Source organism: Sander lucioperca, chromosome 7 (assembly GCF_008315115.2).
Source record: "Sander lucioperca isolate FBNREF2018 chromosome 7, SLUC_FBN_1.2, whole genome shotgun sequence".
Lineage (NCBI taxonomy): Eukaryota > Metazoa > Chordata > Actinopteri > Perciformes > Percidae > Sander > Sander lucioperca.
The window spans coordinates 20,180,238-20,196,307 of record NC_050179.1 but is presented as its reverse complement, the minus strand read 5'-3'; the positions used below and the strand labels follow the sequence as shown (position 1 = coordinate 20,196,307).

At 41.1% G+C, this 16,070-nt stretch overlaps 1 protein-coding gene across 2 annotated transcripts in view; it reads right to left on the bottom strand.

Annotated features, from left to right (window-relative positions):
• Window positions 1–966: 966 nt before the first annotated feature.
• lrriq1 (leucine-rich repeats and IQ motif containing 1) overlaps window positions 967–16,070 on the bottom strand; it is a 48,964-nt gene continuing 33,860 nt past the window's right edge. For both annotated transcript variants that reach the window (XM_031295319.2, XM_036003346.1), the window contains exons 21-26: window positions 15,368–15,456; window positions 12,758–12,859; window positions 6,857–6,971; window positions 5,796–5,856; window positions 5,090–5,210; window positions 967–1,217 (exon numbers count right to left, since the gene is read on the bottom strand). In XM_031295319.2, coding sequence (XP_031151179.2) covers window positions 1,084–1,217; window positions 5,090–5,210; window positions 5,796–5,856; window positions 6,857–6,971; window positions 12,758–12,859; window positions 15,368–15,456 — 622 coding nt within the window. In that variant the 3' untranslated portion in view covers window positions 967–1,083. The remainder of the gene's footprint in view (window positions 1,218–5,089; window positions 5,211–5,795; window positions 5,857–6,856; window positions 6,972–12,757; window positions 12,860–15,367; window positions 15,457–16,070) is intronic.

The window sequence follows — 16,070 nt, the reverse complement described above, 5'->3', positions numbered from 1 at the left end:
ACTCTGCAGCTAAGGCTATTTGTTTTGACATTCATTAAGTTATCTTTTCCAGGCGGCGGACCAGGGAGAAGGAACCTCCAAGCCTGAGGTTCACCGCCTCCGGTAGGGCAGTGTTTGCGGACGGACGCCTTAGCTCTCCAAATTCAAATACACAGACATGGCCATTATAATCCACGACTGGAAATAAAGAAAACATCGTTCTAATTCTAACACCAATGTTTGTGCTCGGCTGATAAAAGCAGCAATTTCAAGCCCACTGTTGGCGAGCAGGAGCTAAATATAGCCACAGAATGGGGAAATTGCACTGAAATCTCTGGGCTTTATCAAACTTTACTCTTAAGAGAGCAAGGAGAAGTGGAAAAAGCAAGTCTCTTCCCATGGCTACAAACTGTAATGACTACTGTATACTTTTTGTCAAGGGAGTAAATCAGCAGAGAAACAACAGTTCAGCATCCAAAGAAACATGAATCCACAGGTATTAAAAAGGTCCTGGTTCTTATTTTCTGCTATGATTTGCATATAAAGCATGGCATTTTGTTCCATGTGTTTTGTTGCTGGTTGGCTGCGATCACATTCAGGCAGTGATACTTGAGCTGAATCAACATAATGGAACTGCCTGAAGATATTTGGGCTGGTCCAGGTCCAATTGGGTTTAATTAATTTTCAGGACAGGGAGCTCGAGTTTTCAGCTGAGTTGAAAAAGAACAGCTGCAGAGGTATTCAGCACAGGCGATTCAATGGCATTATAAATAAAAATAAAGTAAGTCTTCTTCGTGGAAGGAAAAAATTACCTTGTGAGACTGAAATCTATTGGTTTTAATCTTGGGTCATTCCATTTGTGTTTTTAGCACAACTACCTGTTCATACCACAACACAGGTTGTTGTTGGCATTACGTTGCATTCAAAGGATGCATAAACATGCTTTCCTGAACTAAATACACATATATTTTGAAAATGCTGCATTTGTTTTACAGATATGTATTAGAAGAGGGACAAATACCAAACGTATCTGTCTTTAAGTTGCTCTGGGTGTTGGATGAGGCCAGCAAAAGAAGGTGGCGTGGTAGTAGAAGAGTTTGTGTTTTACTTGTACACTTTGTCCCTCTTCTTGCCCCCTCCCCAGCCGCCGCTCAACTGGACAGGGTTGTCTCGGTAGGAGATGCGCTCCTTTTTTGACGGAGCTGATGTGACTCGCTGAGGAGATGGAACCTCTTTTCCTGAAGACATAAGAGGAAAATGCGTCAATATCTCATATGTAAATCGAGCAGTGTGAAATCAGTCCATCATAGACTTCAAATGGTAATTCATACAATCTGGCTAATAAATGATACATTTGATGTTAAGCCCTCATTTTGTACTCTGCGTCACTGTGCGACAATCATGATATTACTGTATTTTTATGACCAGGTCTGAGCTTTTTTATCCTGTTGGAGCCATTATACAACTTTGTTTTGTTTTGTTTATATACCACATTGGTGATGCTAATTAATCTGCAGTTTTATGTTTGAGCACTGGGTGGAGCATTGCCTTTGGGAAGGCATATAGGTAATTAACAGCCAGGGAGACACAGGTGTGTGGCTAGGGGGACAAGCATACAGCTTTTCACCGTGTCACTGTTGCGTGTCATTGTTTAATTTGTGAGCAAAAGAAAATGACTGGAACTAAACCAGAAATAAAATGAAATGGACTGTATTGCTTGTGCTACGGTGAGCAGGCCGTCAGGAAAACCAATGGGTCACAGCACCGAAATGCAGAGAGATTGTGGACATTGATTATTGGCACGCAGAACACGCATCCAAGCAACTTCTTCCCTGGTCCCACCTCATTGGCCTAATGTAGGAGTTGGTAAAAGACTATACATATCTGCTAAGCCATTTTTATGTTCCTTGATAACATGGGTTATCAATAATCATCATAAAAAGGTTTCTAGAGGAAGGACTACCTATGCCTTCCAAAACAAACTGTTGCTACAGCTCTTGTATAGTAAAAGTAATGTATCAATTATTGTACACCTGCAGTCAAAACGTAGTCTTGTGTTGTCTTTCATGGAATTGCAACTTTGTACCACGAACATGGAGTACAGGGCATTATCTGTACGATGTAGGTTTGATTTTGTGCCATATATGCAATTCACCACAACACCTTTGTAGGATTGGGCATCGAGAACCGATTCCTACTTGGAATCGTTTCATAAATTACGATTCCAGTGGAATCGTTTCTCTATTGGAATCGTTTGGAATCGTTTGGAGGATTTGGTTTCAAATCTGATCATGGGTTCCAAATTTAAAATGCGCAAGTTTTGTTTTCCGTAGCGGCCAGGTGCTTGTTGTGTTACAGCCATGGAGCACAGTAAGCGGCGCTCTAGTGTGGCTTTTCTTTACGTTGAAACTCGTACTCTTATTTGTGAAAATGAGCATGTGACCCGTTTCAACTCCACCCCTCAAAGAATCGGAATCGAGAATCGATAAGAACCGGAATCGAAAGGAAGAATCGCAATTGGAATCCGAATTGTTAAAATCCAAACAATGCCCAACCCTACACCTTTGTGGTAAATGAAACAAATTGAAAATGTGCCCTTACAGTTTTTCTCATTACCTGCTAATGAGCAAATCAATGTTGCCATTTATCAAAGCATTAGGTGTTGTATGCTAAAGAACATTATTTCATGTTGGGTAACTAAATCTGAAAGCTTTTCAAGCAGCTAACACAGAGATTGTTGCTTAAACCTAACAACGAGGAATTTGCAACTTCTGCCCTTGAATGAATAAACTTTTGACTTTAGTTTGGTCTCTGTCTCAGGAGACTCAAGACAACACAATATTCACTCTCACTGTAAAGACTTAAGTCTGAGCAGGTGAGTTTTGTGTTTGTGTGCTCCGACTGCCAGGAGCGCTGTGTGCTGTATCAGAGGCCCTTCCATTTCACCTGGGGATCAGTACAAAGCCTTTCAAACACACAGTACAAAGGCAGCGCTTTTACCAGGCATTATGTATTCCACGTGTAGGGCCCAGGACCGCGGTCTCCACGGCCGCCCCACACAGGGAGCCTAACAGCGGGGAGGGCTCTGGAGGGGGTGGGGGGCACACTGCATGTACTGACCTGGCTCCAAATATCTGCACAGCTGGCACACTGTATAGAATATCTATCCGCTCACAAGTCATACCTAATCGTCCCTCTCTAGTATTTGATTTTACTCATGTCCGTGGTGTAACGCTGTGCTTTTCCTTTGTTGTGGTTTGTGTAATGTAGTCTTTTGTGTTTATTTTCAAAAATGTAGGCCAACCTTGGTGGCTTAATTTAGTTTAATAAAGACTTTTGTCCAATTATCTGTTCTAAATCAAAAAACGGACCACAAAACCTGACACACGTTGCTAATTTCAACAAAAGCAGTGCAGTCATGCTATTAAATTTACGGAGATAACACATTTGACCCAACCGCTGTGACCAAATAAATTGTTTTCGATCATTTTACTCCTATTAGAGTTGAACAGCGGACAAAATTGAGGGAGCAGATATGCAACTTAAGTGGTTTCCTCTGCACACGTAATGAAAATATTTTGTGGGCTTGGAAACGCATTTTATGGCACCGTCCCAGCAAGTGGTGAGTATCGCATTGCAATAGGTTATAGAGTTGGTTATGAGTATTTATGTCGTCTTTACTGCTATGGCAAACTAAGTGAACCTTCTCGCTTTAAACCTTCACTTTGATGTATGCATGCCACTTCAGAAGCAAAGGATATACAACATTTTGATAAATTATTTTTTAGTCTCTTTTACTGGCTCGTGTGGGCGGACTTTAAAAAGATTTTTGTCAAAGAAGTTGCATTCCTATTTTCCTGATTCCCTGATTCTAACCAAGTAACCCATGTCCTCTGATGATGTTGTTTTTTATGATGTAGCCCAGAGACCATTAGATGCCCTTTCCAAGTTTATAAAATATCTAATTGGCTTTTTGAGAAATGCTATTGCCTTACACATACATTAATATTTCAATTTGCCCTACACAATTTTGATAAGTGGTGTGCAGACAAAGAGGCTTTCTTTCTTCTGGCCTTACTCCTGAGGAGAACAACAGTCTGCCTGCTTAGCACAACAACACTCGCTCCGGCTGCACCTCGTGAAAATCATTTTGAAATCATCACCGGAATCCAATTTGGCTTCATTAACGGGGACAGGGCTCTCCTTCACTTGGATTCCTGGACTTGTTTAAAGTGGTCATCTGCCGTCAGCCTGTCAGTAGCATCTTTGTCACTCAAACTCCTGAGCCCCACTTCTCCTGACAGAAGAGCCAGTCATTCTTCACTGAAAGGACTTTTTTTTTTTTTTTCTGCCCGTTTCCTGTCAGAGAAGAAATTCACGGCACTCTGTCCCCGGCCCGACCTTATGGCTCCCCTCCCCTCCCGAAACAGCCGACCGGTGGACTCAGTCTAGGCTGAATAAGCAGCAGCCTTTATCCCTGGCTCGGCGCACTCAGGTCTGTGAGACCCAAGACCCATGGGTGCAAGAGTGTAAACATAGAACCATCTGTACACACATGTGCTTAATGTACAGGTATATACACACATGTGCACACAAAAAGATATAGGTATACAATTACAATCTATGATTTCTTAGGTTTGAGCATGGAACTGCTAAGTTTGACTTTGTCCCAAATGTCAGCTCAGCTTAATAATAAGTGCCATAAATAATACATTTGCACAATATGCAGAGATATATTATATAATCATACATCTGGCTGTCTATCATTCAATCATATATACAATATGTGTATAGATGCATGTATGTATGTAAAAAATAATATAACATTTCCAATGTTCTGAGTGAACACTGATCAGTAATGCCTGACTAGTAAAGTTACTTAAATAACCTTTAAATTAAGCGTTGGCAATACATTTCTTTATTACTATTTATCTGGATTACCAGTTATTGTGAGAGAGGGTTATTAACAGAGTCAGTGACAGAAATAATAAGAGCCTTGTGTTTCAGGACATTTTATGATTTTTTTTTCTTTTTCGGATTCTGATTAAATTCAGTTAAAAATGATTTTGGGTAGAAACAGACAAACAGCTGTGAAGTTAACAAGACTCACTTGCATGACCCAAAGAGTTTCTGCGAGGATAATTGTTCTCTTTGCAAGGCTGGGCAGCTAAACTGCTGTTGGCCCACAATCCATTGGCCTGATGTAGACGTTCTGTATAGCCTGGGTCAGCCTGCACGCACCACACAGAAACACACAGACACACACACATAAATGAGGCCCAACATGACACGTCTCACGCAAGCAGTCCAGCATTTTGAGAAAAACATTAAACAAGCAGCGGCTCTACAGTCTGAACATATCTAAGAAACGGGAGGAAGGGGGCGGCTCCTCTTGCCAGTGATCATAATTTAAACTGCTCTATAACGGCACAGGGAGACCTGCAGTTTCCGACTTCAAAGAGCGTATGAGCATCAGTATCGTTCACGGGTCCAGGAAAACTGCTCCAAAGTGACACTGGGATTTCTGCAAGTAAAACGAAGAAACTGCAGCCAGTTGATCCAATTGAAAGTGTCACTGTGGAGCTAAACCTCAGACTAACCTCCCCCCTGCCTCCTTCAAATCGAAGCTGATGAGACAGGCTCCAGGAGCGGGAACCTACGGCGCAGGACACGACTCTGACTGATGAATGTAAATACTGCATACCTTCACATACATGTACATGCAACTGCCCCCTAGAAAAGATTCAAATCAAGATGCGCTGTCATTCCACAAAGTGAATGAACTGCAGGGGAAAACAGGAGGGGAGTGTACTCACCACAAGCTGCACTCTGCCACCGTTGAGAATGTCTGAGCTGATCTCCGGTAAGAAATGCTCGCTGAGGGTTAGATGAAAAAAAAAAAAAAAAAAAGGCTTTGTATATTTTGAATGAATTCAGCAGTTTTCCCTCTTTAGTTCTATGGAATTACCTTTGACATATCTTAAAATAAACACAGATGCCATGTGTGATAATGCTAATGTCTATTTGTTAGGTAAAGCGTCGCACAGGCCTACATGCTCCCTGCCTCTGTTACAGACACTGCTTTTAATATACAGAAGTTATACTGAAGTGTCAGCTCTCTCTCTCTCTCTTTTTGGCATTTTGGTGATACTTTGGCCCGCTGCATTAAAAAAAAAAAAAACAGTACTGCACAAATAATTAGATTTTACCAAATTTCAAATTACCAGCTAATTAAGCTGAGAGAAATAGCCATGCGCCATTTTAATAAATAAATAAATAAATAACACCCACCACTTAGAAATCAAAAATCAAAGTCCCCCTTGACATACAAATGTATTTTACTTATTGTTACTTCACTTCGATGTCTGACCTTCATGGTTCAGAATATAGCATGTGCAGAGTTTGACATTAGACACCCTTTTCAAATTCATCTGCTGTGAGAGAACGTTTCTCTGCACTCACCTTAAATTAGACTTTAACACATAAGCAGAATTGTGTGACTTCGCAACTAGTTTAGTTTTTATTTATAGATTTTGTATCATTCAATGAAGTAGAAGGAGATGGTGTATTTTTAATCATTTTAAAAGAGGAAATGTAACTTTTTTGCAGGAAAACCATATCAGACACAGAATCAGTTTACCCAAATAAAAAATAAATAAAAAAAAACATATTAACCCTAGTAGAATCTGGCCATGAAAATAGTTTGGCCTTTATTTATCCAGGTTTTGAGATATCTTTGTGGTGCTCATAGCATTAAAAAGTTAAATTTTTATAAAAATTCAACAGAAAATGTCTTTCCAGAAGCAACTCTGTAAAGCAATTTTAGCTACACATCACACCGCCTACACCCTGTTATGACCCACATAAAGTGCCTCACCTCTCTGAGTCCCTGTCAGAGTGAGCAGCCTGGGTGCGCAGCCACTGCTCAGCTCGCTCCTGCGTCACTCGCTCCACCTTCTCTGCCTGCTGAAGGCCCAGCTCAGCCTCACCAACTGCACCCGACAGAAAACATCAAATAAACGTCAAAGGCAATTTTTTTTCTTCTCCAAACTCCTCTTGTCAGTTAAGTAACATTCTTGATGACAATGAAAGCTCAAAGAATGAGTGCGCTGCCTAATCAGCGAAGTTTGCGGTGAAGGTGGCATGTTTCTAAATGACAAGAGGCGTAAACAATACTGCAGTGAAGGAGCTGTGTTAACAGATGCTCTCCAAAGTACGAGTTTAACAAATAAACAGCTCATGGGCCTGGTCTGTAGCAATGTTTGACATGTTTCACAGTAATTACAGCCGGCCAGGGTTCCCAGCACTGGGAGAGATCAGTGGTCAGAGCTTCCAGCGTTTATGTTTGGGCTTAAAGTGGTCTATTTGTTCGGAGGACTCAGGGGCATAACTACAATACAGTTAAAGTTGCTGAAAGATGCAACAGGAGAGTATCTGCTTTTTTCAACAATTGTTGGAACTTGTTGTTCTTTGTAAAAATTTAATCCAAGCAATGTTCCAACAGTTTGTTAAAGAAAGAAATCTGAAAGGCTGCTGATTTACGAGTTATGCTGAAATCCCATAATAAGGTCGTAATACATAGGTAAACATTTATGTTGCGCTGATAGTAATGCTAGCTTAGATGGGTGTAAACTGATAATGAATTTTGACAGCCCAATGCTGGAACTAATGATGCATTTATTTAAGCCATTTACTTGCTTTTGCTGAGCTATTAAAAAGGAGAGAAAAGCTTTACAGTTTTCATGGGTTAATTGAGAAGCCCCACTAAAAATGTCAAGTGATAGATGCTTCCCCCCGGGGCAGCAAAGGCCAGGAAATGGCTACTCGCAGTCTTGCACTTCCCAATGCTAAAAATACACAGAAAGACGGGGAACAGGCAGTCCAGTAAAACACACACAAAGAGTTTTTTTTAAAACAGAAACTTGCTCATATATATGTATATATGTACTTATTATAGCACTCCAAACAAGGATTCTGTACTGCCTGTTCATGTCATTATCATAGGATCCTATGTGGTTAGATCCAAAGTTGCATGGAAGACAGAAGATACATTTGAAATCCCCAAAGGTAAATGCATGAATTGTGGAATGAAGCAGTCAGTGTGTACATGGTGATACAAGGTGAGCACCATGAAAAAGTTTACATTTCTGTTGCACTCCAGTAGCACAGAGAAACTCTCCTCTCCCTTTTCCCCTCTGAACCCTCCACTAAAGCCCCCTCCTGACCCCTTCCAACCTCCTGGATCCCCCTCCAGTACTCCTCCAGGACATCAGGAGGGGCCCTGTAGGAGTCACGCCTGTTAAGAGGGGGCTCTTAAGCACATTAAGCGAGTTCGTCTCTACTGAGGACGGGAGAGCTCTGACTTAATATCAGAGGGTTGGGGGGCTTTGGCCCCCACAGCAAACCAGAGCTGAAGCAGACACAATGCTGGCACTTCGGAGCCTCCTCCCCTCAAACTTCACTGCAGAAAATAAGCACAGGGTCAGGCAGTAGATCAGGAGACCATAATAAGAAAAGAAAAAAATGGTGTCATGAATGAGTTGATGACCTGAGCATTCTGAACAGTTCTAGTCAATGTGAGCTGAGAGGAGGGAACAAGAGGCAAGAAAGTCAAGCAGTCAGACTGTCAGACTGTAAGACAATTAGGAACTCTTCCATTTATATTGCACACTTTCAATAACTTTAGTTAGTGGTTTTGCCTTACATTTGCACTATTTATAATGTATTACTGTATTGTACATATTACTTATCTTATTTAATTGTATATATTACTTATCTTTTTTATCTTTATTTGTATTTATTTCTATCTTTTATATTATACTTGTTGTACGTGCCCTTATTGCACCGTGGGTCGGAGAGAAACTAATTTTCAATTGCTCTGTATGTCTGGCACATATTATAGAATTGACAATAAAGTTGACTTGACTTGAATCAGGTTATAAACAAGCCAAAGGTTTAGCCAGATTATCCAAACCCCTTTATTTATGAGCAAAGTGAGAGTGCGCAAACCTGTAATGTTGGTAATATTTCTGCACTGCACAGTAAGACTGTGTACATACACATCTCCAGCCAGTATGGTAAATCAGCAAGTAAGTTGAACCTCAAAGTCAGTCTGTACAGTAGGAGATGTCATCTCAGTATTCTTAAAACAAACTAGTGTGACGTGTGCTCTAACTACATCTAAAGAGCAAAAGAGTTTGCCAAATGTTGCTGTCACAGAAAGAGGCGAGACGCAAGAAATCCTGAAAATGGGGATAACATTATTGGATTGGTCAATGTCCCCATTTTCACCTGGTCTTAATGTAACAGGGCCAATGTATCTTAAAAAGCATATATAGTGTTGCAGTCTACAAACAAAAACTGACAGAAGTAGTTGTGTGAATGAGGTGCAATTGTTGGATTGTCTCCAATTTTTCTGTCTCAAAAGAGGGTTTAATACCCTGTTAGATTACTATTCTATAAACTGTAAAGATTTCTACAAACAGTCGAATAGGATCTTATTTTGATGCATACTGAGGCCTTTAAAGGGGTAAAAAACATTTGCTTTATCTTCTAAATAAGTTTTGCTAAGCTTTTGGTTTGTTTAAACTACGAGCGTAAAACCCAAAATATAACCAAGTTTTAATACACTGAAATGATCCTTTTATCATTAGACCTAGGCATTATAATGACATCTGTCAACTACGTAAAAACTACTACTAAATACCAGCACAGCTTTGAAAAGAAAATGTTCAAATGCTGTTTCATGTTAATGGTCAGCATTTAGAGACTTGACAGACTTGACAGCTATTTGTTTATAAAGTCTTGTAATAAACCTGCCCTAAAGAGCGTAAAACTTGACTTTGGACTTAATTTGACAGACTTGAAACTTTCCCCATAAGACTTGATGGCTAAGCTACGGCTAACTCTTACCTTGTTTTGTATTGCATCATGAAAACCGTTTTGAGAGCCCTGTTTTCATGACATTCGCGGAATCGAAGAAGAATCAGAGTGTGTCTGAAATTTAAGGTGCCTAACTGTCTGTTTCTGTGACTGACTACGACTGTGGCCCAAATGTCCCTTGGCTCTGCATGTTTCTTCCTTAATTGTGCCAGTGCTTCTCAAACATATACTATGAGGCGAGCGCTCCGCTGCCTGAGATAAATAGAAGCACTGAGATTAAGGGGGTGAAATTGAATGCATATGAATGGTGGTAAATAGTCTGACATTAAGATATTTTGGATGATGGATGATAAACAAGATGATTGTGTTTCAGTTGGACTTTGTAGATGACCTGAAGTGTGAAATCGAGTTAAGTGCTCAGGAGGTAGTGGTTCCAGGCTCAAATAAAACTTGTGTCCCTCTGACATGAGGACGGATGTTTGGTGGGGTTGGATCACAGTTTGGATGAAGGAAGGAGGCTTGGAAGGGGCTGTGTGTGCCTGGGGGGGTTGAGTGGAAGGCGTTGGTGAAAAGTAAGAAGAGAAACAAGAAAGAAACGCTCGGAGGCATACAACATCTTCAACATCTGCAGCACCCAGACACTTGATGATACAAACCATCTAAAAAAAAAAAAAAGGAAAGCGTATTTCTATATTTTTTGCCTCTAAATGAAAATGTTTTGTGGCTCTGCTCCATTCTCTCCCTCTCTATCTCCCTCTCTGGGTATGTAAGCTGATACCCATTTCAAGTGGGTTACTCATGTCCAGCACATCCACACAAAGAGCCCGGATAAAATAAACACGCCGCGCCGGATATCTTGGAAAGAATCTGTCATGGGTTTGGGGCTAATCACCTCCAGAAGGGGCTTGACTCAAAGCCTGAAACGTTAGCCCCTGTCGGGGAGCGCTGGCTGGGCCGGGCTGGGCTGGCTAGTCCCCGGGCACTGGGGATGGATCCGGAGGAGGGGGCGCCTCCCACAGGTCAGGACCAGGGGAGCAAGAGGAGAGGCTGGCTTGGGTCCGTTTACAGAGACCCGCAACACACCACCTCTGCCGCCATTGTCGCCGCTGCCTCACGGTCAGCCTGTAAAAAGGCAGCAGGAGTCGTCTCCTCCAGAACCGAGCTGATTAGAGTTACGCATTTTACAGGATCCCTCTCAGTTGAATAAGAAAATCAAACTGAGGACATGGGGTATTAAGCAGAGAATGTAGGGTGATGTTCTAACCAGTGACCCCCGTTACTTTATCAGATGATGTAGCGGCTTCATTTCACTGCTCGAGAAGAATACCAGTCCTGTTTGATGAATTATTAAGACAAGGGTGGAGAGGAGAGATAAGGACATTGGAAAGAAATCAAACTGGAAATATTGTTGTTTCGTAATAGGTCATTTGGATAGAACCAGTTCTTGACTGCCAGTTGGCTGAGAGCTTATCCACAGCTACACTGTGCTCGGACACAATTTCAGTGTCAGTAATCACAATGTTGGAAACTTGAAGTAATACACCTGCAGTTCAAAAAAAACTTGTGATAATGATCGGACAAAATGTTATTAGTGTTAAAAAAATCACACTTCATCACTGCCAAATGCTAAAGATAAGTTTATCCATCATTGTCTGATGAAGATGCCTTGTAAGTTTAGCAATTTGCTGGCAGCTGACAATTTTTTAAAGATATTAATGAATCTTTGAAAACATTGAAATAAGTTGTTGGTTGATCTTTGGCTGCACCGCAATGGATTAGTTTCATGGGAAAGAAGGCGACTCCTTCACAACTATTCTATAAACAAATTACTAAAGCGATCCACCCAACAGAGATAAAGTGGAACAAAAAACATCCCAAATTTGTGCGATTTGTTCCATCTTTTTTTTTAAAGTGTAACATGAATTGACAAGCAAACATACTGTATTTCTCCACAGCTAATTAAGGGGTATTTCATGCTTATGGCAGCATTGGACTTGGGCTAGTCACTTCACTGCCTGTTGGCAAACGCCGTTGTTGCACCGTCCCTCTGACTGCTGGATGACCGCGAGTGTCGTGCTCTCTGGATGTGAGGCCTTGACCCTGGTGGGTGGGGGTGGGGCTGGGGTTGGGGTGCAGAGGAAAGATGGAGACAGGCATGATAAAAGCCAACTTCCCCCCCTGTCCTCCCTCCTGCCCTTCCTCCAGCTCTTCCCTCCCTTTTAAGTCTGGCTGTGGACGTCACGATGCCAAATCATCTCTCCACCTCAGGGCAGGGCAAGAGGCCACAGCAGGAAAGATGGAAGGAGACGTTTGCCTCTTCTCTGAATAGCAAACTACTTTACACCACAGTCTACCTGTAAGCTCTTTTCAAGATTGTTTTTACTATCCATAGCAATAAGAATTAAGTCTAAAGAGAATGCATTTTGTGATAAGTTAGTTAAAAAAAACAGTGAAGCAGTACCTGTGGGCTCACCTACACTTAAAGAGAAATTCCGGTTTCATTCAACCTGGGTCTCATTTTCCTACAGTATGTGCTGTTTTTGGCAATAATTTGTCTTGATAATAAAGGCAAATCTGTGGTCGCTCATTGTAATACCGCTCATAATGCTTCTTGTCCAGAAATAGACTTTCAGACTTCATCTCAGTGAGTTGCCAGATGTCAGCAACTTTCCATGTCATTCGAACTGATAGAAACTATTGCCAAAACTATGAAAATAATAATAATAAAGTTGTAATAAATCTGTATTTTCCTTAGTCTAAATCAAGTCTCCAGCGTCAAGTCTAAAGCTCAGGTCTGTACCACTGTTAATGTAGGACTAAGTAAGACTCTTCAGGGGGGAAACAAGCTGTATTTTACTACAGGCTTCCAAAATGTGTAGCAGGTCTCAATTCCTACCTCTTATATAATTCCTGTTGTGTTGTGCTGGCATGTTTCGTGCCTCCACTGGACCAAGCTGGTGACTGCAGTTTCTGAACAAGGCAAGACGGACAGAGGGATCTAGGATAGAGAGAGAGAGAGAGAGAGAGAGAGAGAGAGAGAGAGAGAGAGAGAGAGAGAGAGACAGGGGGTCAAAGAAGGACAAGGCAGGCCTAAAACCAGAAGCAGAAAGCCAGTACCTAACGTTCGGAAAAGTTTAGAACAGTGCTCTGGTTCCACTGAGGCAGATGCCATTAGGAGTTAGTGCAGACATAGACCTGTGTGTCGGTGGAGGAGGATGACAAGAGCCCTGCTATTGGAATCGTGCAATTGCAATTCTGATCAAAGAGCAGCCTCCCTCTACATGACTGTGGTACGATAATCGCAGCAGGACTACTGTTTCTTGGTGCAGAGCGGAGGTGAGGTCACCTTTCACTGCAGCCACACTCAACCACTACAATGAATCGGAATGAAAGTCATCACGGGATGACTTGTCAAGAGGTTTCTTGGCAATCATTTCCTTTGCAGGCTCTCAAAAAAGGCCCAATAAGAGGCGACAGGTTCTGGCTTCTGCTGTCTGTTATGGCTTGTTAACATACACAGGATGGAAAGGTTTACTGCTGAAGCACGTTAGAAGGAACAAAGATGAGAATGAAAAGAGGCAAAAATGAGTGTGGATTTTTTCCGTTTTAGAAAATGGATTCATGTCCGAACAGCAGTTCCTTCCATATTGTGAGTAGAGCTGCAAAGATTAATTGATTAGTTGTCAACTATTAAATTAAACACCAACTATTTTGATAATCTATTAATTGGTTTGAGTAATTTTTTTATGGAAAAAAAGGAAAACTTCTTTGATTCCAGCTTTTTAAATGTGAATATTTTCTAGTTTCATCACTCCTCTGTGACAGTAAACTGAATATATTTGAGTTGTGGACAAAACAAGACATTTGAGGACATCTTGGGCTTTGGAAAACACTGATTGACATTTTTCACTGTTTTCTGACATTCAATATACTAACCAACTAATCAATTAATCAAGAAAATAATCAATGTATTAATCAACAATGAAACAAATCGTTAGTTGCAGCCCTAGTCTCGCTTTGCCAGACTTTTCTCCACAGCGCTGCAGAGGAGGGTCTGGCTAGTCCACACAGCATTCCGGGGCGGGAGAAAAGACGCGCTGTGGTTTATTGGCATTTCTTTAAACCAATCACAATCGTCTTGGGCGGCGATAAACACCGGACAGAGCCACGGTGCCTCTGCAAAAAAGCCTCGGGAAGGAACTTGTTTTGGTGGAACGTGTACGTTCAAACGTTGTTATAGTCGTGCAACAGAAAACTCAGATTGGATCAGTGGCGATTTTAGACCCTTAAATTTCATCTCAGCCCCCCTAAAAATTATAATATAAAAATCAAATTCATTTTTTATTTTTAAATCAATTTTAGTGCTTCAAGTTAGAGTTTGCAAACGTGTCTGTTAGTGACAGAGGGCAAACAATTACAGGTGCAAAGAAACAGGTTTAATATCCTGTGTCGCTGTCGCCAATGCTATGCACCTGTTACCCAGTCAAGGAAAGTTTTATTTTTTATTTATTTATTGTTTACACCTCATTATCATTTCATTTGATTCTGGTCCATAAAGGGACTTTCATAGTTTTTCCATATGTTCAATAGTTTGCATTTATCCTCTGTTATAATAATAAATACATATATTAATTGTTATCCAGTGAAATTACTGATTTAGCAGGGGGGTTAACACTTTTGCAAGGCACTGTATCCCTGTCACATTCTCATTAGGGGCTGAGCCCCCCTAAAGGTCTGATCCTAGAATCGCCCCTGGATTGGACAGATAGTCTAGCTAGCTGTCTGGATTTACCCTGCAGAGATCTGAGGAGTAGTTAACCATAGTCCTCAGAAATCCACCAGAGTTTAAAATTACAACACAAAGAAAGGGAAATGTAATGGACATCCGGCTGAAAAGAATGACATTCGGTGGAATTTCCGACGGCACTCTAGCAATCCCGGAAGTGGAACGTCGTGGATATAGACTAATGCAGCCCTAATTGTAAGGTATATTTGGTGTTAAAAGATTAGGAATGAGGAGACAAGAAGACACATTGGCTCAGGTGTAAGGATTACTGAACAAAGGACACGTATACGTGTACAACAAAATGAGAGCTCCTGATCTGCCTAATAATCTACATATTTCTTCATATTTCATATAGTATTTTGCTAATAATATATGAATATAATTCTGTCAAACTTGAAATATTGCACACACAAGCACACACACCAGAAAAAAGGCACATACACTTAATACAAAGATGTTTCTGTTATTAAGCCTACCCTTATTGATAAAAATGGGATGGACAAAATAATAGAAACCTGTGAGTCACACCTGTGAGTATAACACAATTCAACAGCACCAAAAACGACCAAAATGACCATACAGTTGTATCAGCACCTCTCTAAAACACTGTCAGCAAAAACTTAGTTTCTACTATATCGATGACTTTCCACTTCCGGGATTGTTCAGGTGCCACTGGCAACTGAGTGTACATGTACACCATTCTATTCTACACACACTCACCTCTACGTTTCTTCTGCTGTTGCTTCGTTGACTGCATCTTCTGAGCTCTCTTGAGCATCAGAAGAGCTGTGTGGCTGTCGGTGAAGCCCCTAGAGACAAGAAGAACAGACGTGTCACACACAAAATCTCATGAAATGCGAATCCCACGGCCAAAGTCTCAACCAATGCTGCATTCATAGCCATTCCCCATCGAACGGGGCTCGCAACAGGGATGCCCGCTCTCTCCCATGCTATTTGCGATCTCTCTTGAACCGTTAGCCCAAGCCATAAGGCAAAATAAAATATGTAATGTCCAGATAAAATTCAATAACCGCTCAATATCGTTATTTGCAGATGATATTTTGCTGTACATCTCTGACCTTGAGGACTCTGTTCCAAAAATTCTTAAGATCTTTAACGAATTTGGCTCAATCTCTGGCTATAAAATCAATTGGAATAAATCTAATCTTCTTCTATTGAACAACAGACAGGTGACATAAGCTATTAGTTGTACAATACCAACCCAAAGCAAAATTACATATTTGGGCATCACCATATACACATCGCTACAGCAAGTTCTCCAGGATAACTATGAAACTATACTAAGTAGTGTTAAAAGGGATCTGGCCAATTGGTCTGCGCTGCCGGCATCGCTACAGTCCAGGATTGCTGTTGTTAAAATGAACATAGTTCCTCATGTGAATTTCTTAAGTACAATCTTTAG